The sequence below is a fragment of the Oryx dammah genome, unplaced genomic scaffold (assembly GCF_014754425.2).
Source record: "Oryx dammah isolate SB20612 unplaced genomic scaffold, SCBI_Odam_1.1 HiC_scaffold_18, whole genome shotgun sequence".
NCBI lineage: Eukaryota > Metazoa > Chordata > Mammalia > Artiodactyla > Bovidae > Oryx > Oryx dammah.
This window is the reverse complement of record NW_024070202.1, coordinates 94,573,298-94,594,713: the sequence shown is the minus strand read 5'-3', so window position 1 is coordinate 94,594,713 and position 21,416 is coordinate 94,573,298. Positions and strand designations below refer to the sequence as shown.

At 39.1% G+C, this 21,416-nt stretch overlaps 1 protein-coding gene across 4 annotated transcripts in view; it reads left to right on the top strand.

The window, feature by feature from the left end:
- The window catches only part of COPG2 (COPI coat complex subunit gamma 2), a 113,634-nt gene that overhangs the window by 35,931 nt on the left and 56,287 nt on the right, over positions 1–21,416 (top strand). For all 4 annotated transcript variants that reach the window (XM_040259641.1, XM_040259642.1, XM_040259643.1 and 1 more), the window contains 4 exons: positions 4,897–4,972; positions 6,700–6,792; positions 7,771–7,857; positions 9,175–9,332. In XM_040259641.1, coding sequence (XP_040115575.1) covers positions 4,897–4,972; positions 6,700–6,792; positions 7,771–7,857; positions 9,175–9,332 — 414 coding nt within the window. The remainder of the gene's footprint in view (positions 1–4,896; positions 4,973–6,699; positions 6,793–7,770; positions 7,858–9,174; positions 9,333–21,416) is intronic.

The following is a 21,416-nucleotide window of genomic DNA, read 5'->3' as shown; positions in this document are numbered from 1 at the left end:
TTCAAATGTTTTCTTTTTGATGGCTGAGTAATATTCCATTGTGTATATGTACCACAGCTTTCTTATTCATTCATCTGCTGATGAACATCTAGGTTGCTTCCGTGTCCTGGCTGTTATAAACAGTGCTGCAATGAACTGTACACGTGTCTCTTTCAATTCTGGTTTCCTCGGTGTGTATGCCCAGCAGTGGGATTGCTGGGTAATATGGCAGTTCTAATCCAGTTTTTTAAGGAATCTCCACACTGTTGTCCATAGTGGCTGTACTAGTTTGCATTCCCACCAACAGTGTCAGAGGCTTTTCTCCACACCCTCTCCAGCATTTATTGCTTGTAGACTTTTGGATAGTAGCCGTTCTGACTGGCTTGAAATGGTACCTCATTGTGGTTTTGATTTGCATTTCTCTGACAATGAGTGATGTTGAGCATCTTTTCATGTGTTTGTTAGCTATCTGTATGTCTTCTTTGGAGAAATGTCTATTTAGTTCTTTGGCCCACTTTTTGATAGGGTCTTTTATTTTTCTGGAATTGAGCTGCAGGAGTTGCACGTATATTTTTGAGATTAATTCTTTGTCTGTTGCTTCATTTGGTATTATTTTCTCCCATTCTGAAGGCTGTCTTTTCACCTTGCTTATAGTTTCCTTTGTTGTGCAGAGCTTTTAATTTTAATTAGGTCCCATTTGTTCATTTTTGCTTTTATTTCCAATATTCTGGGAGGTGGGTCATAGAGGATCCTGCTTTGGTTTATGTTGGAGAGTGTTTTGCCTGTTTTCCTCTAGGAGTTTAATAGTTTCTGGTCCTACGTTTAGATCTTTAATCCATTTTGAGTTTATTTTTGTGTATCGTGTTAGAAAGTGTTCTAGTTTCATTCTTTTACATTCCTTTTTGTTTATACATTATTATCACTACTTCTATGCTATCAATAGGCAAAGGAGAGAAGCCTTAGGAGAATTAATCCTGCCAAACCTCAATTTTTATCTAATTGGAAAAATGCAAATATTTGTGAAAAAGACTGGTCGATAAATTATTTATATCCAAACAATGGAAATCTGTGCAGCCATTAAAAAGATTTTAGATAAATAGATTTTAAAAAATCTGCTGTGTGGAAAGATTCTCAGATTATATCATTAAGTATAATTGAAGGTACCAGAGGAGTGGATATCCATTGGCATGCATTTTAATAAACCCCTGTGCTTGTAAATATGTATTTTAAGAACTTCCTTAAGAAAACATAAGTGACTATTCACAATGACTGTTTCTGGTTGAGTGGCACTACAGGCTAGGGTGTATGAAGACAGACTTAGACTTTATATTTTATACCTTTCTGAATATATTGAGAATGGATTGTTACATGAGTAAAATACTTTAATAACTGAAAAATGAAAGAAACTGAAGGACTGTCAATTATTCAGCCTTTCTCCTCTTGGTGCTCGGATGAAGTGAGTTGGAGGCCGTTTTGGATTATGTGAGGGGAACTGAGTGAGAGAGGAGGTGGAGAGTCGATTTGAGGGTAATATAAATACACAGAAGACAGGAAAAGGAAAGACAAAAGAGTGAATAATCTAAAGATTAAAAACCTTTTAAAATTAGGGACATAAAGTTTTGCACCTCAGTCCACACTCCCCTGCCTGCTTTTGCAACTCCATAGAAGGGTCTGAAATAAATGACACTTGTCAATTTAGAAAGCCATTCCTGAGGAAGAGACATCTTGAAGTAATCATTTCAGTCAATTTCTTTCTTTTCTTTAAAAAAAATTTTTTTTTTTTAAATTTTGGTAAAAGTCTTCCTCCATAACTCAGCAGGAAAAGAATCTGCCTGCAGTGCAGGAGACACAGGGATAAGTGGGCTTGATCCCTGGGTCTGGAAGATTCCCTGGAGGGGAGGACATGTCAGCCCACTCCAGTATTCTTGCCTGGAGAATCCCATGGACAGAAGAGCTTGGTGGGCTACAGTCCATGGAGATGCAAAAAACTGGACATGACTGAGCAACTAAGCCTGCGCATAGTCACATAATATGAAGCATACTATTTTACCCATACTTAACCATACAGTTCAGTAGCACGGAATACATTCACATTGTTGTGCAACTCTCATCATCCGTCTCCCAAATTTTTCACCTTCCTGAACTACAACTCTGTCCCCATTAAACTCTTTAACTCTCCATTTCCCCTCTCCACCTTCACCTCCAGCCCCTGGCATATACCAGTGTATTTTTGGACTCTATGAATTTGACTCAGTAAATCTTTAATCCAATTTTCTGTTGATGGGTGGAGCTATGTTCCCTCCCTGCTATTTACCTGGGTCCAAAATATGGTGGAGCTAATGAAGATAATGGTGACCTCCCTCAAAAGATCCCATGCATGTACAGCTATACTCAGTGCCCCTAACCCTGCAGCAGGCCACCACGACCCCCACCTCTGCCAGAGGCTCCCAGACACCCACAGGCAAGTCGGGACAGTCTCTTGTGGGGTCACAGCCTTGTCTAACTCAGTGAAACTATGAGCCATGCCGTGTAGGGCCACCCAAGATGGACGGGTCATAGTGGAGAGTTCTGACAAACTGTGGTCCACTGGAGAAGGGAATGACAAACCACTTCAGTATTCTTGCCTTGAGAACCCCACGAACAGTATGAAAAGGCAAAAAGATAGAACACTGAAACATGAACTCCCCAGGTTGGTATGTGCCCAGTATGCTACAGGAGATCAGTGGAGAAACAACTCCAGAAACAATGAAGGGATGGAGCCAAAGCAAAAGCAACACCCAGTTGTGGATGTGACTGGTGATGGAAGCAAGGTCTGGTGCTGTAAAGAGCAATATTGCATAGGAACCTGGAGTGTTAGGTCCATGAATCAAGGCAAGTTGGAAGTGATCAAACAGGAGATGGTAAGAGTGAAGAGATGGCTGTGGTTCATGTGATTAGATTGGTTAGTTTTCTGTGATTGTGGTTTTCAGACTGTCTGCCCTCTGATGGAGAAAGATAAGAGGCTTATGGAAGCTTCCCGATGGGATAGACTGATTGAGGGGGAAATTGGGTCTTGTTCTCATTCTAGGTATCTCATATAATTGAAATCAAACAATATTTGTCTGCACCTAATGTATATTGAAATGCATTTGTAAGGTTACTTTAACAAATGTCCTAAAAACAAATGTCCTACGATAAAGAAGATTGTACTTTCTTTATTTTTTCCTGTGCTATACAATAGGTTCTCATTAGTTACTGTTTTATACATAGTAGCAACTTAGCAGCAGCAGTGTATATATGTCAATCCCAAGTTTTCAGTTTATCCCCACAGTTTACCCCGCCTTGGTGTCCATATGTATGTTCTTTACATCTGTGTCTCTGTTTCTGCTTTGCAAACAGGTTCATCTGTACTATTTTTCTAGATTCCACATATATGCATTAATATGCAATATTTGTTTTTCTCTTTCTGACTGACTGCTCTCTGTATGACAGTCTCTAAGTCTATCCATGTCTCTGCAGTCTCGTTCCTTTTTATGGCTGAGTAATGTTCCATTGTATATATGTATCATATCTTCCCTGGGACTTCCCTGGTGGCAGGGATGGTAAAGTGTCTGCCTGCAATGTGGGAGACCTGGGTTCAATCCCTGGGTTGGGAAGATCCTCTGGAAAAGGAAATGGCAACCCACTCCAGTACTCTTGCCTGGAAAATCCCAAGGATGGAGTAGCCTGGCAGGCTACAGTCCATGGGGTTGCAAAGACTTGGACACGACTGGGCGACTTCACTTCACTTCACATCATACCTTCTTTATTCATTCCTCTGCTTATGGCCATCCAGGTTGCTTCAGTGTCCTGGCTATTGTAAATAGTGGTGCAGTGAGCATTGGGGTATGTGTATCTTTTTGAGTTATGGTTTTCTCTCAGTATATGCCCAAGAGGGGATTGCTAGGTCATATGGTAGTTCTATTTTTAGTTTTTTAAGGAACCTCCTTAGGCTTCCCTAGCGGCTCAGATGCTAGAGAGTCCATCTGCAATGCAGGAGACCCAGGTTCAATCCCTGAGTTGAGAAGATCCCCTGGAAAAGGGAATGGCAACTCACTCCAGTATGCTTGCCTGGAGAAGCCCATGGACAGAACAGTCTGGCGGGCTACAGTCCGTGGGGTTGTCAAGAGGTGGACACGACTGAGCAACTAACACTTTCACAGAACCTCTATACTGTTCTCTATAGTGACTATATCAATTTACATTCCCACCAGCAGTGTGAGAGAGTTCCTTTTTCTCCACACCCTCTACAGCATTTATCATTCGTTGATTTTTTTTGATGATGGCCATTCCAACTGGTGTGAGTTTTGATTTGTAGTTCTTTAATAATTAGTGATGTAGAGCATCTTTTCATGTGCCTCTTGGCTGTCAGTTTCTTTTATTTATTTTTTTTAATTTTATTTATTTATTTATTTTATTTTTTATTTTACTTTACAATTCTGTATTGGTTTTGCCATACATTGACATGGATCCACCACGGGTGTGGTTTGGGGAACTTGGGATTTGAGCATGAGGCTCTCTATATCATTGTCTGTTTTTTATGCCAGTAATCAGTATGTAATGGAATATTACTTAGTCATAAAAAGGAATGAGATTGCAGAGTCATGGATGGACCTAAAATTATGTATGTACTTAGTTTATGTGACTAATGTCTCTTTTCCCTCTAGAATGTAAGCTCCATGAAGGCAAAGACCTGGTTTTGCTCCCTGCTGTGTTCTTTAGATTTAAAGTGGTCTTCTATCCAAAAATTTTTATGTTTATCCAAAGAAGATACTCAATAAATATTTGTTGAATCAATAGTTGCATTAAGATAATTATGGGGACAAGTGGAATTAAGTATGGGTGGACTCCACAGAAGAGAAAACTTTAATCTTATGGTAATAATTTGATTTTTCTCAGTCTGACTAAGGACATGACTGGAAAGGAAGATGTGTACCGAGGCCCAGCCATCAGGGCTCTCTGCAGAATCACTGATGTAAGTTCTTTGCTTTACTGAGGCATCAAAGGGGACCTGTGTTTATCTGCAGGTGGCCATGTAAATTTAGTAGGATTCCTTGTCTGACTTTGTGATTCAGCAGCAGCAGAGAAACACAACTACCAAAAAGACTTTTATGGCTCCAGGCTTTTTTTCTTCTAGATTGTTTTTTCCTTTTGTTTATTTAGATTAGTCTATTTCTCTCCATATCTACTCTCATGAATTTTTGTCATAGGGCACGTTGCTCGTAGGAAACAAAAGCCATTTGAATTTAGCCTTTTTATTTTTTTTATTTTTATTTTTATAAAAATTTTTTGATGTGGACCATTTTCGAAATGTCTATTACATTTGTTACAACATTGCTTCTGTTGTTTATGTTCTGGTTTTTTTGGCCAAGAGGCATGTGGAGTCTCAACCCCTTGACCAAGGAATTGACCCTCCCACCTACTGGAAGGTGAAGTCTCAACCACTAGACCACTGGGGAAGTCCCAAATTTAGCTTAAAAAAAAAAAAACTTTGTTACTAAATACAAATCTCTCAGAATTTGAGGTAAAACTTACAACCAGATATCAGAACTAGAAATAGGAGAGCTGTAAGGATCTCAACAGCAAGATTTCCAGGTATTTACTATTATGATCCTTTATTTATGAGGCTCAAGCCTCCTCATTTAAATATTTAGGAGAAACAGTCTGACTAGCTGTCAGCTAGCCAGTGGCTTGTGTGCACCTGGGTCTAAGTCAGGTGTTTAACCTTGACTTAGTCTGTTGTATTAGAAGGAATGAGGTTACAGAGTATGTAAGACTGTCCCATTCTTGGAACTCTGCAGGAAAGGTTAAAATAAAGGGCAGACTGGGCATTGCCAAGCAAATTGAATATTTTGGCTATATTCATGATCAGGTGTATTTTATGTATACATTTGCATTCAAGTTTCAATGGTAAATCTGGATCCTAGAAGGAGTAATAGAAATGGTTTAATGTTTTTCAGTGCTCGGTTACTTTGTTGTGGTTGCTTTTGTTTTTACCATTAAATCGATAGCATAAGACTTGACCATGCCAGGGCTAGCAAGAAGATTCTCTTCATCAAAGTAATTGAGCTTGGTGTGTATACCATTCTTATTTAACACCACCTTGCCAGGGCTAAACTTTCTTCCAGGTAAGTTAAAAAGAACTTTATTTTCAGCAGATTTTATGTTGAGGACTCAATATAATTAGCATATTCCACATGTAATTTCTATGTATTTGAAATAATCAGAGTTTACAATTGATTTATAGAACTTTCTGGGATCCATGTGAAAAATATTGGGTTGGCCAAAAAGCTTGTTTGGGTTTTTCTGTAAGGTGTGCAAAAGCTCAAATGACCTTTTTGACCAGCCCAATATATGCACTACACGTAGAGGTATCTAAAGGACTTCAAAAGCATCCCCATTTAGGAATTCCTTTTATAATACCTCTGGTAGGTTCAGCCTTTACTTGTATATTTCCGAACTGGGATTCTCCACTTTGAGACCATTTATTTCATTGTGGAGCAGTTATTCCTTTTCCTTATGTATACTCTAAAATGTTCCTTCTTGTTCTCTGGGATCTGATTATTATATGATCAGCCTTTTAATACATTCTAAATATTTGCACCGAAACAAATGTGTGACTTGTGTTTGTAGATTATTTTGAAGTGGTAATTTTGCTTGAAAATGTCTTATTTCAGCCTTTTTCTTTATGAATGTTCTTAGGGAACAATGTTGCAGGCCATTGAGAGATACATGAAGCAGGCCATTGTGGATAAAGTCTCCAGTGTATCGAGTTCAGCATTGGTATCTTCCTTAGTAAGTGAACAAGTAACTGATTCTCATGCATGGTACAGTTTCTAGTTGTAAAAACAAAATATCACTATGATTCTCTCACAAATGAAACATTAAAAAATATGTATACATTTCTGTTACTTTATATGAATGCTTTATTTGACAGAGGAACATTGAACAATTAAAATGGGCAGTTAAAAGGATGAAGTTTTCATATGTTTGAAAGGTTTTGGTCATCAGAAAGTTATGTTGTACATATAATACAGATGGGGGATAAGGGTGGGATGACGGTCAGGAAAGAAACTGAGAGTCAGTCTCTTCCTTTGAATCTTCCTTTATGACCTGCCCTTGTACCTCTTGTCTCTCTGTCCTCTGTTTTTGTTGGTGCCTTGTGTCTGCAATTGTCCTTCAATCCAAAGTCTACTGTCCCACTACTAAATTTCCTCCCAGGAAGTGCTCTTTGTTTTAGTAATGTCTTTTCTTTCTCTTTTTCACCAAAACAAAATCTATTCATGACAGCCTATCACATTGTATTTGATTAAAATTGGTTACTAATGTGTGAATGGATTAGATCATCTGAATCACAAGAGTTGCTGGTTCTGGAATATAATTGGTCAAGTTTGACAGCAGGTACTCTACTTTTTTATGGCACTCTGTTTTTTCTTCCAGGTGAGTTTCCTGGAAGTAAAACCTATGATGTTAACATTATCTAAGTACCATCTTATTAATTGTCCATTCCCTTCCCTTCCTTTCCCTCTCATTACTTCCCTCTATGCGCCTCTCCCAGCCCACAGACATACGCCACCTTTGCGAAGGGGTCTTGAACAAGTGTATCAGGTTTACTAGTTGTCTCAGAGACTTGAAATAGACGTGTAACACTGTAAAGTTGTTTCTTTCTTTTTTTCTGGAAATGTCTGTTAGTGATTTTCCAAGAAAACTAACTCATGTTTCTAAACTTTTAGTGACTGTGCGTGATCTGTTCTCAATTTTTTCTGTATTTAGCACATGATGAAGATAAGCTATGATGTGGTTAAGCGCTGGGTCAATGAAGCCCAAGAAGCTGCTTCAAGTGATAATATTATGGTCCAGGTACTGTCACTGAATCACCTTACCTTATGTCTCTAGGTCAGCTTTCTGTAACCCTACATTTTAGGGGCAATTTATTGATTCTTCAGATGAGTATTAGCTAAAGACTAATATTAAGCAATTTAATATTAAATAGCCTGTTAGTGCTTATTCTCAAGTAAGTATTCCCTAATTATGACTTACCCTGCTAGTGTTTAGTAGAAGCTGTCAGAATGTTTGAGAAAGATTCTTATATTCAGTGATATTTGAGATGCTTATCCTGAAGGTCATAATTCATTTTAGTCCTTTGTTTGAAAATTAATTTGTGAAGGTGGATGTTCAATTCCAAGCTTTTCAGGCCTTGATTATACTGTTTGAGTTGCGTGCTCAGTTGCTTAGTCAAGCCATACTCTTTGTGACCCTATGGACTGTAGCCCACCAGGCTCCCCTGTCCATGGGATTTTCCAGGAAAGCATACTGGAGCATGTTGCCATGCCCTCCTCCAGGGGATCTTCCTGACCCAGGGATCGAGCCCATGTCTCCTGCGTCTCCTGCACTGGCAGGTGGATTCTTTACCACTGAGCCACCTGGGAAGCCCAAAACCCATGACCCAAAACCCAGGATTATATTAGACATAAAACTGTTTTGTTGGGAAAAAAAAAAAAAAAAAACTGTTTCGTTGGAAGGATCTACTTTTGACATTCACTAGGCTATTCTTAATTAAAAGGAACAAGATTAAATTCTTAACTGGCAATTTTTGTATAAAATACCCCATTTGTGTTTGAGAGAGTACTTATTTATTCCATTTCAGCATTTACTTCTCATGTTAGCATATTCAGTTATGAGGAAATAAAGTAGTAATTTTTCCCTTGGGAAACATTCTCACCGTCCTAACTCTGATCATTGTGTTTTTACACAAAGTGCCATGATAATTACATGCCTTAAACCTACTTTAGGAGATGAATCTATTAACCACTAACATAACCACAGATGATTTAAAGCCACTAAGCAAGACCTGTAACACTGGTTAAAGCCTTGGACCTGAGAGCCTTTGTCCTAAGGATGGATGGGGCAACGCTGAGTCTGCTAGAGCCGTCTTCAGATTGTATGTCATCCCCTTAATATGTACCTAATCTGAATTAACAGGGTAAATTAAAAACTCATCCTTTCAATCATGCCTTTGTTTGATTCAGCATGGAAAAGATAATTCCCTTTGTATACATTAGAGTTGGGTATCTTTTTATTAAAAACCTAGCTCTGTATGATTGCATTTTTATGTCAGTTTTATCCTCTTCCTATTCAGCCTTCTTTCTGTCTTACATTCTTTTTCTTGTTCTTTAGTACCATGCATTGGGAGTTTTGTATCACCTTAAAAAGAATGATCGCCTTGCTGTTTCTAAGATGTTGAATAAATTTACTAAATCTGGTCTCAAATCACAGTTTGCTTACTGCATGTTGATCCGAATTGCCAGTCGCTTACTAAAAGAAAATGAAGAGGGGTAAGTGTTTTCATCTAAACCTAAGTAATTTTCCATTTGCTGGTTAACATGCCTCAGAGTTTATTTCCTTTATGAATATTTTTTGGGCAGTGCTGACTTTACAGAGGGATTTAGTGTTTTCCAAATTAAGAAAAAAAAATCATGGGATTCCTAGTAACACAACTTTTATTTTTACCTTAATGTATGCTCTGGTATGGGCTTCCCTATTGGCTCAGTGGTAAATAATCTGCCTGCAATGCAGGTTCAGTCCTTGAGTCAGGAAGATCTCCTGGGGGAGGATATGGCAACTCATTCCAGTACTCTTGCCTGAAAAACCCCATGGACAGAGGAGCCTGATGGGCTACAGTCCACGGGGTCACAGAGAGTTGGGCATTGCTGAGCACACACACGCTCCAGTATATGCAGTTAATAGGGTATGGCTACTGATAATAAGTAACAGACTGGTATTGAGCAAAAAATGCTCACCATAGGTTACATAGTAATTAAATGTGAAAGCTGGGAGTGACCTTAAGAATCACCTTTTCCTTTTTATAAAAGAGAATGTTGGAGTATTGCATTCAATGATTTATTTAAATAATTTATTCATTTAAAGCACATGAGGGAGACTAGTAGAATTACACATTCATAAGATTCTTATATTTTTCATGAAGTAGTGTTACATTATCTGATGGTAGACAGTGATAAGGATAAGTGATCTCTTGAGTAATCACTAAAAAAACTAGGAGATGTAATGTAAATATCAACAGAGAACATAAAATGTTAAAAAAAAATACTCTGTTGAGCTTCCTGCTCTCAGTAATGGTACAGTAGCTTGGTTATGTTAGTCCTCATGCAAATAATAATTATGTCATTAGGTGGCTTAATGGTAAAGAACCTGCACGCCAACCAGGAGATGCAGGTTTGATCCCTGGATTGGGAAGATCCCATGGAGAAGGAAATGGCAACCCACTCCAGTATTCTTGCCTGGGAAAACCTATGGATGGAGGAGCCTGGTGGCTGTAGCTAAAGAGACAGACTCAACTTAGTGACTAAACAGCAGCAGCAGCATGCTTCCCTGAAACAAAACCCCACACTATTTGAAAATACTGGTGAGTGGTGAAAAGCAGGCAAAAACTGGAGGGAATGGATGCCTGAAAGACAGAAACTATTCTGGGTAAAATTTGCATATATCTGGCTGGTCTCTGAGGGCACGCCACAATTTTTGTATGTGGGAACCCAGAAAGCCATAGTATTTACTAAGTAGACAGTAGGGTCAGAACAGTTTGAAATTAGAAGAATGATGGAAATTTAGGGTGGAAATCCTGGGAAAAGGAGGGCTATAGATACAGTGAGTCTCAAAATAAATTTTCAACTCTGCACCAATCATTGTGTATAGGAGAAATACAGGAGAACTATGTACAGTTCCTCTAATTATGCATGTACAGGAGAAGACTAGTAAACCTGGCATAAAGCAGTAGTTGTCAGCTGAAAGAACTGAATGGAGAATTCAGTTGTAACACACTATGGAGGAGATGATGTTTAGAGTTTTCTCCCAGCTAAGTTAACTGCCTGCTCCAGAAACATCTTAGATTTAAAGTCTTTGCATTTTATCATTCACAATTGTCTGTATATAGTAATAAATTTGAAAGTAAATAAAATTGCTAGAAGTGCAAGGATTTTGGAAAATGTGAGTAGCTGAGAAAAAGCAGTCAATAGAAATTGGGCCTGATGTGGCTCAAATATTACAATTAGCAGATAAAAAATTAAAGCATCTATTGTAAATTTGTTTTTAAAGACTTTAGTGCAAAATAATTACAGTGAATGAACACAGGACATGGAAACTAAAAAAGCTAAAAAAAATTTTTAAGAACTTAAAAGTGCTGTATCGGGTTCAACCAGAGAAGCAGAACTGATAGAGGAGTTAAAAATATGAAGAGGTTTCTGGGTTTTTTTTTTTCTCCTTTTTTTTTTAAACACATTGTTTTTTAACATGGAATAAACACCATAAACAGTTTTGAACCTTGCCAAGCAAGTCCAAAAATCAGTAGGATAGACTGTAGAAAAGGAAGTCCATAGGCAGTCTACGGGCCATGGGTATAGGTCAAGGCTGCTTGTTTACTGGTTAAATTGGTCATCTCACATTTTACTGTAAGCAGCAAGAGGAAACCAGGTCATACCTTCACCAGTTTCCTTGGAAATTTCCTCAAGTCAGTATCCAAGTTTGTTTATAAATTCTGCTTTCCACAGAACTTGCTGGACACAGTTTCACTAAGCTCTCTATCAGTACATAACAAAGATCCATCTTACTCCAGTTTATAATAATAAGTTTCTTCTGATCCTCCAGGACCAGCTTTCTACAAGCAGTTTATGAACCTTCACTGGCTCTTCTTCAAGACCACATTTCTATTAATAGTTTGTTCAAGGCATTTTAGATTTTCTTCATTATGTTCACTAGAATTCTTATAGCCTCTACCCATTATCTGGTTCCAAAAACAGTCCCACAGCTTTAGGTGTTTGTTGTTGCAGCACCTCACTTCCAGGTACCAAAATCTGTATTAGTGTTTTATTGCTTCCATAACAGATTACCACAAGTGTAATCACAACATCCATGATTTCACAGTTCTGTAGGTTAGACCTCAGTCTCATGGGTTACAGGTAAAGTGTTGGCAGGGTGCTGTTGCTTACTGAAGAATCCACTTTCAGTCTCACTAAGGTTGTTGGCCAGATTAATTTCTTTGCGGTCATAGATTATAGGTCTCTCTTTCCTTGCTGGCTGTCAGCCAGGGGTTGCTATGTGTTGTGTAAGGTAATATGTTCACACATTCCGTGGAGGAAAGCATGGACATCTTTGGGAAACCATTCTGCCCGCTACAAATACAACAACTGAAATGGACAATTTGCGGAGTTGCCTAACATAAAGCTAGAGATCACTGAGAAGAGTGAAAGTGTTAGAGTTAGTGAACTGGAAGATATTGTTATAAAAAGTAACTAATTTGGAGACTAGAAAGAAAACAGATTAAAGAAAAATAAACAGAGCTTCAGAGAACAATAGAATAGTATCAAGTGGCCTACCACTTGATACATAATTGGAATTCTAGAGGGAGATGTGAGAGAATGGAGCAAAACAGATACTTGAAGAAATAATGAACAAGTATTTCCCAGGATGCATTTCTTCTGGAAGTGCAAGATTGATCTAACAGTCAACAATTGACATAATATTCCTCATTTAAAGAATAAAGGGTAAAAATCTTAACATCTTCAGTCAGTTCAGTTCAGTCACTCAGTCATGTCCAACTCTTTGCGACCCCATGAATCGCAGCACGCCAGGCCTCCCTGTCCATCACCATCTCCCGGAGTTCACTCAGACTCGCGTCCATCGAGTCAGTGATGCCATCCAGCCATCTCATCCTGGGTTGTCCCCTTTTCCTCCTGCCCCCAGTCCCTCCCAGCATCACAGTCTTTTCCAATGAGGCAACTCTTCTCATGAGGTGGCCAAAGTACTGGAGTTTCAGCTTTAGTATCATTCCTTCCAAAGAATCCCAGGGTTGATCTCCTTCCGAATGGACTGGTTGGATCTCCTTGCAGTCCAAGGGACTCTCAAGAGTCTTCTCCAACATCACAGTTCAAAAGCATCAATTCTTCAGCGCTCAGCCTTCTTCACAGTCCAACTCTCACATCCATACATGACCACAGGAAAAACCATAGCCTTGACTAGACGGACCTTTGTTGGCAAAGTAATGTCTTTGCTTTTAATTGTGTTATCTAGGTTGGTCATAACTTTTCTTCCAAGGAGTAGGCGTCTTTTAATTTCATGGCTGCAGTCATCATCTGCAGTGATTTTGGAGCCCCCCAAAATAAAGTCTGACACCATTTCCGCTGTTTCTCCATCTATTTCCCATGGAGTGATGGGACCGGATGCCATGATCTTCGTTTTCTGAATGTTGAGTTTTAAGCCAACTTTTTCACTCTCCTCTTTCACTTTCATCAAGAGGCTTTTTAGTTCCTCTTCACTTTCTGCCATAAGGGTGGTGTCATCTGCATATCTGAGGTGATTGATATTTTTCCCGGCAATCTTGATTCCAGCTTGTGCTTCTTCCAGTCCAGCGTTTCTCATGATGTACTCTGCATAGAAGTTAAATAAGCAGGGTGACAATATACAGCCTTGATGTACTCCTTTTCCTATTTGGAACCAGTCTGTTATTCCATGTCCAGTTCTAACTGTTGCTTCCTGACATCTTAATAGATGCTAAAAAAACAATTGATAAAATTCAATGGCAATTTGTAATTAAATCTCTCTTTTCAAGAATTCCCTGACAGTTCCATGGTTAGGACTTGGCACTTTCACTGCTGAGGCATGGGTTCAATACCTGATCAGGGAACTGAGATCCTGCGGAGGAACTGAGATCTGAGGGCTTCTCTGGTGGCTCAGACTGTAAAGAAGCCTCCTGCAATGCAGGAGATGCACATTCGATCCCTGGGTTGGGAAGTTCAGTCCCTGGAATTGGCAACCCACTCCAGTATTCTTGCCTGGAGAATTCTATGGACAGGGGAGCCTGGCAGGCAGCAGTCCATGGGGTTGGAAAAAGTCGGACAGGACTGTGAGACTAAGCACAGCGCAAGGTATGGCCAGAAAAAAAAAATCTCTTTTCAAAGCAAATAATAAAAAGGAACATTATTATTATGATAAACATACCCCCCAAAATCTCCAATACACTAATATTTATTGGTGAAATATGAAAGACTTTCCCCTTAAGATTATGAATGAGACTAGGATGCCTGCTAATCCTGTTTTTTAAGTAACATTTTACTGGAAAGTCCTACTTGGTACAATAAGAAAAATATATAAAGATTTGAAAGAGGACATGAAACTATCTTTGTTTACAACGTGATTTTGTATATAGAAAATGCAAAATAATCTATATGTTATCTATTAGAATTGATATGAGTTTACCAGAATTACTGGATAAGCTAATATCCAAAATCAGTTTTGTTTCTACATACCAGCAGCTAGTCAATATGAAACAGTTTTGAAAAGACGGTATCTCTTCAGTAAAAATCAGATCCTTAGAAATAAATCTACCAAAAATTTTGTGTATTTCTATGGGAGGAGGCAATGGCACCCCACTCCAGTACTCTTGCCTGGAAAATCCCATGGACAGAGAAGCCTGGTGGGACTGGTGGGATGCAGTCCATGGGGTCGCTAACAGCCCGACACAATTGAGCGACTTCACTTTCACTTTTCACTTTCATGCATTGGAGAAGGAAATGGCAACCCTCTCCAGTGTTCTTGCCTGGAGAATCCCAGGGACGGGGGAGCCTGGTGGGCTGCCGTCTATGGGGTCACACAGAGTTGGACACGACTGAAGTGACTTAGCAGCAGCAGCAGCACACAAGATTATAAAATGTTATTTAACAAGTATGACTTGAATAAGTGGAGGGATATATCGAGTTCTTAGAACATTCATTGCTGTAAAGATACCACATCTTCTTTGACCCATGGATTCACTGAATCCTTGATCAGAATTTCAATTGACTTCTTTTAAATACCAAACAGAAATGCATGCATTTGTGTATCAAAAGACATCTCAAATGTGCTTTTTCATAATAGCCCCCAAATGTAAGCAAGTCAAACATCCATTAATGCTTGAATCAAAATCACTACAGATGGTGACTGCCACCATGAAATTAAGACACTTGCTCCTTAGAAGAAAAGCTAAGACAGACCTAGACAGCCTGTTAAAAAGCAGAGACATTACTTTGCCAACAAAGGTCCATCTAGTCAAAGCTATGGTCTTTCCAGTAGTCATGTACAGATGTGAGAGCTGGACCATAAAAAAGGCTGAGCACCAAAGAATTGAAGCTTTCAAACTGTGGTGTTGGAGAAGACTCTTGAGAGTCTATTGGTCTGCAAGGAGATCAAAGCAGTCAATCCTAAAGGAAATCAACCCTGAATATTCATTTGAAGGACTGATGCTGAAGCTCCAGCGCTTTGGCCACCTGATGTGAAGAGCTGACTCATTGGAAAAAACCCTGATGCTGGGAAAGATTGAAGGCAGGAGGAGAAGGGGAGTAGGGAAGACAAGATGGTTGGATGGCATCACCAACCAGTAGACATGAATTTGGGCAAGCTCCAGGAGATGGCAAAGCTCAGGGAAGCCTGGCGTGCTGCAGTCCGTGGGGTTGTAGAGTTGGACATGACTGAGTGACTGAACAACAACATATAGTCGATAGTATATGTACAGTGAAAGAAAGTGAAAGTCAAGTCGCTCAGTCGTGTCCGACTCTTTGCGACCCCATGGACTGTAGCCCACCAGGCTCCTCTGTCCATGGGATTCTCCAGGCAAGAATACTGGAGTGGGTTGCCATTTCCTTCTCCGGGGGATCTTCCCGACCCAGGGATCGAACCCAGGTCTCCTGCATTGCAGGCAAACACTTTAACCTCTGAGCCACTGGGGAAGCATATGTACAATAATAGAGATGAAAAAATTGCCATGGTTACTCAGTGGACATGAGTTTGAGCAAACTCTGGGAGATAGTGAAGGACAGGGAAGCCCAGCATGCTGCAGTCCATGGGGTTGCAGAGTCGTACATGACTGAGTGAACAACAGCAGCAACCATTGATACATGTGACCACATGGATAAATAACTTAATCTGATTAAGTTTTACAGTAATCTGTTACACCTGACACATAATTAAATCATAGGTAAATTATTAAAAAACTGTATCTGCAGATCATAAATGAATAACAGTGTCTTGATAGTGCTGTTCATTTTAATTATATTTTATATTTCCTTGATTGAATACTTCCCAATTTATTTATTTATGTTCATTCTTCTATTAATGGGCATTTGGATTGTTTTCTGTTTTGAGCATTTATTAATAATGAAATGGCTATAAACAGCATCTATGTACCTAATACCACACTGTTTCATTACCATGGGTTTATCTCTTTGTATGTAAGCATGCATTTCTATAGTATATATCTACGAATAGATAGATTGCTAGATCATTAGGTATACATCTTTTTACTAGGTAAGTTGGGCTTTTTTCAAAGTGATTGTACTGATTTACATTCTAGCCAGCAGTGTGAGATTTCTGGAGGCTTGATACTGTCAAATTTTTTAAATTTTACTAATATAATTTTACTAATCTATATATTTTTTTTATTGACATATAACTCACATGTTGTAAAATTCACCTTTTTAGAGTGTATAATTCAGTGGTCTTTATAGTATGTTCACAAAGTTGTATAACCACTACCTACTCCAGAACGTTTTTACCACCTTAAAAAGAAACCCACAACCCATTAACAGTCCCATTCCCTATACTACCCTCCCCTCAAGCCTTGGAAAACATTAATCTGCTTCCCATTTCTATGGATTTGCCTGTTCTGGACATTTCATATAAATGGAATCAAACAGTATGTGGTCTTTAGTTGTTGGTTTCTTTGGCTCAGCAGTAAAGAATATGCTTGCAATTCAGGTGATGTGGGAGATGTGGGTTTGATCCCTGGGCCCGGAAGATCCCTGGAGGAAATGGCAGCTCACTACAGTATTCTTTCTTGCCTGGAAAATCCCATGGACAGAGGAGCCTGGAAGGCTATACAGTCCATGGGGTTGTAAAGAGTTGGGTACGACTGAGTGATTGAACACACAATAATGTTTTCAGGGTTCATCTCCATTGTAGAGGTATCAGTACTTCATTCTTTTTACGGCTGACTAGTGGCACCCCACTCCAGTACTCCTGCTTGGAAAAATCCATGGACGGAGGAGCCTGGTAGGCTGCAGTCCATGGGGTCACTAAGAGTCGGACACGACTGAGCGACTTCACTTTCACTTTTTACTTTCATGCAGTGAAGAAGGAAATGGCAACCCACTCCAGTGTTCTTGCCTGGAGAATCCCAGGGACGGGGAAGCCTGGTGGGCTGCCGTCTGTGGGGTCGCACAGAGTCGGACACGACTGAAGTGACTTAGCAGTAGCAGCAGCAAGCAGTATTCCACTGGCTGGCTCTACCATATTTTGTTTTCATTCATCTGCTGATGAACATTTGGGTTGTTTCCCCTCTTTGGCTTTTATGAATAATACCACTGTTAGCAGTTATGCATAATTTTTTTATGTGGACATGCTTTCGGTTCTTTTGGACATTTACCTGTGAGTAGAATCCCCAGATCATAATGGAACTATGTTTAACTTTTTGAGGAATGCCAAACTGTTTTACAAAGTGGTTGCACCATTTTGCATTCTTGACAGCAATGTGTGAAGACTCTTGACTTCTCCACATGCTAACCAACACTTATTATCATCTGTCTTTTGAACTTATACATGCCATAGTAGGTATGAAGAGGTATATCAGTGTGGGATTTTTTTTCCATTGGAAAAGTTTTATTGAAAAAAACTATATGAAGAAATTCTTGGTTTGACAGCAAGAAAGGCTTTATTTCCATAACAAGTTTGAGCATCTTTTCATGTGCTTATTGGGCATTTCTATATCTTTTCTGGAGAAAGGTCTTTTCAAATCCTTTTCTTATTATAAAAATGGGGTCATTTATCTTTTATTTGTGGTAGTTGTTAAATATATTTTGGATACTAGAGCTTTATCACACATATAATTTGCAAGTGTTCCCTCCCATTCTGTGGTCTTTTCAATTCCTTGATAGTGTCCTTTGATCAAGCCTAATGTATGTGGTGTTTTATTTTGGTTGCTGTGCTCTTCTTATTTTACCTAAGAAACCATTGTCTAATCCAAGGTCACAAAGATTTACGCTTTTGCTTCTTTCTTCTGAGAGTTTTATCTTGTACACATTTTGATCTTTGATCCATTTTGAGGTACTTTTTGTGTGATGTGAAGTAGGGGCTCAGTTTCATCCTTTTCATGTGGATATCCAATTGCAGTATGAGTTTGCAGTTGTCTCAGCACCATTTTGGAGAAGGAAGTAGCAGTCCACGCCAGTATTCTTGCCTTGGAAATCCTATGGACTGAGGAGCCTGGCAGGCTACTGTCCATGGGGTTGCAAACAGTTGGACATCACTGAGCATGAGCACGCAACACCATTTGGTGAAAGACTGTTCCTTTTCCATTAGATTGTCTTGGCATCCTTGACAAATCACTGTGGTTTTAAGTTGTGATTTCCTAATTACTAATGAGCTTGTAAACCTTTTTCTGTATTAATTAGCCATTTGGATATTCTTTCTATTTAAATACCTTTTGGTGTTTTGCCCCAATTTGAGGGGAAGGAGTTTGGGTTATCCACTTTATCCTTATTGATTTCTTGTTCTTCTGCATTCTAGATGTGAATCCTTTGTTGGTTTTATGTGTTGCAAATAGTTTTTTGCACTCAAGTTTGTCTGTTCCTTTCCTGATATCTTAATGAATAGAACGTTCTTAAATATAATGTTACTCTTTCACTTTTGGAGTGATATTTTAGGTGTCTTAATCAAGAAATGTTTTCTACCCCAAGCTCTGAACTGTATCATCTGTACTGTTTTCTATAAGCATTATAGTTTTAACTTTCATGTTTTAGATCTGTAAACAACCTGAAATTGTTTTTTGGATATGGTATGAGATTGTTGTTGTTTAGTAGCTCATGGACTGCAGCACGCCAGGCTTCCCTGTCCTTTGCCATCTCCCAGAGCTTGCTCAAACTCATGTCCATTGAGTCGGTGATGCCATCCAACCATCTTGTCCTCTGTCATCCCCTTCTCCTCCTGCCTTCAATCTTTCCCAGCATCAGGGTCTTTTCTAATGAGTTTCAGCTCTTTGCATCAGGTAGCCAAAGTATTGGAACTTCAGCATCAGACCTTCCAATGAATATTGATTTCCTTTAGGATTGACTTGTATAAGATAGCAGTCTTTTTTCCCCATATAAATACCCAGTAGTTCCAGCACCATTTGTTGAAATACCTGTCTATACTCATTGCTCTGCAATATCAGCTTTGCCATGAAATAGGCATCCTTGTATGCATTGGTCTGTTTCTCGGCTCCTGTTCTCCACTGCTCTATATTTCTGTCCCTATACCAGCAGAACATTGCTTTATCGTCACAGCTTTCTAATAGTGTAGGTATATGGTAGAACAAATCCTCTTTTCGTATTCATTTGCAGTAGTGTTTCCAGCTCTAGTTTTGTATCCTTATTTATATTTTCTGTGTGTGTGTGTATATATATATAATTTTATCAGGGATTGTTTAGCTTTCCCCTCAGTTGAGTTTTCCTCTTCCTGGAACACTTCCACCAAGATCATTAATAACAATCAAGTTCTAACCTGGGCAATCTTATTCCTCAGATTTTTCGTTTATTGGGACTTTTCTCTAAGGAGACCAGCCATCCCAATGACTGGTCATGCTGCCAAAATGAGTCTTTGACCTCTCATCCTTTGATCCACTTCCAGAAAGACACAGTAGATATCTGACTTGATGCCCACCTTCCTATAACAATTTTTATGCAGGTGAGTACAAATTTCCAAGCAAAACTCATACCTGACCTACTGGAGTAAAATTTATTGGGCAAAACTCATGTACTGGAGCAGTACTAGTTGCACTGAGCTCCACATTGCCCTTTTATTCTAGAACAGTGTACAGACATCTATCAGGACCATTTTTCTCATCCCAAGAGAGGGATTATGACCCTTGAGATCTGAGATTTTTAAACTCTGTTAGGTACCGAAGCACCTACCACTCACTGTTGTGATCAGGGGTGGAATGCATAAAAAATAAATGGCAGACATTATATCTCATGCCACAGAAATTTAAAAAAAGGTCAAAACAGACTACTGTTAACAATTATATGTGAACGAATTGGATAACCTAGACCTTATTTTGATGACTTAGCATAAATTTTGAGGGGAGCGGTCCTTCTCTGGCATAATCAAAGACTGGGATCCAAACCATTCCAGATGTATGACATGGCATACTAGTAGCCATGGGCTACTCCATGTCCACTTTTTACTGTTGGGGAAGTATCATCCCTTCCTTTGGCATGATAGGAAGGAGCTTGAGTCCAAGCTTTCTAGTTGACCGGAATCAATTACACATTCAGCTGAGTCCAGTTGTTATGGAGGTTAATAGGAATTTAGCTTCTTTTCTGAGTGGCCAGAAGATCAGTTTTGGACAAAATGACCCATATTCTGTTAAACTCACTTGTTAATTTCAGAATTTCTCTGGTAATTATTTTAAATTTTGTATCTATATTATCATGGATGGCATTTCAAAGAATCTCAGTTTTGCTGTAAACTCTCCTCTTCGTATATTCTTACTGCATCCCACAGATTTTGGAGTGCTGTGTTTTTGTTTATCTGAAGGTATTTTCTAATTTCTCTATTGATTTCTTCTTTGACCCATTGGTTGCTCAGGAGTGTGTTTTTATTTTTCTTACATTGGTGAATTTTCCAGTTTTTCTTTTGTTATTTTTAGTTTCATCACATTGTGGTTGAAAAAGATACTTGGTATGATTTTAACCTTCTTAAATTTTTAAAGACTTGTTTTGTGACCTAACATGTTCCCTGTGCGCTTGATAAGAATGTATATTGTGCTGCTGTTGAGTGAAAGGTTCTGTATGTATCTGTTAGGTCAGCGTTGTTTCGATCCACTGCTTCCTTATTGATTTTCTATTTGGATAGTCTATCCACTATTGAAAGTGGGGTATTGAAGTCCTCTCCTATCAATATTATTGAATTGCTTTCTGTTTTTCCATTCAGATCTGTCATTGTTTGCTGTATTTAGCTTTTTGAAAGTTGTTTTGACTCTTCTGGGCCCTTTATTGTTGTTCAGTTGCTAAGTTGTGTCTGACTCCTTGCAACCCAATAACTATAGCGTGCGAGGCTTTCCTGTCCTTCACCATCTCCCAGAGTTTGCTCAAACTCATGTCCATTGAGTTGATGATGCCTTCCAGCCATTTCATCCTTAGTTGCCCCCTTCTCTTCCTGCCCTCAATCTTTCCCAGCATCAGGGTCTTTTCCAGTGAACCAGCTCTTCGCATCCGGTGGCCAAAGTATTGGAGCATTAGTTTCAGCATCAGTCCTTCCAGTGAATATTCAGGGTTGGTTTCCTTCAGGATTGACTGGTTTGATCTCCTTGCAGTCCAAGGGACTCTCAAGAGTCTTCTCCAGCA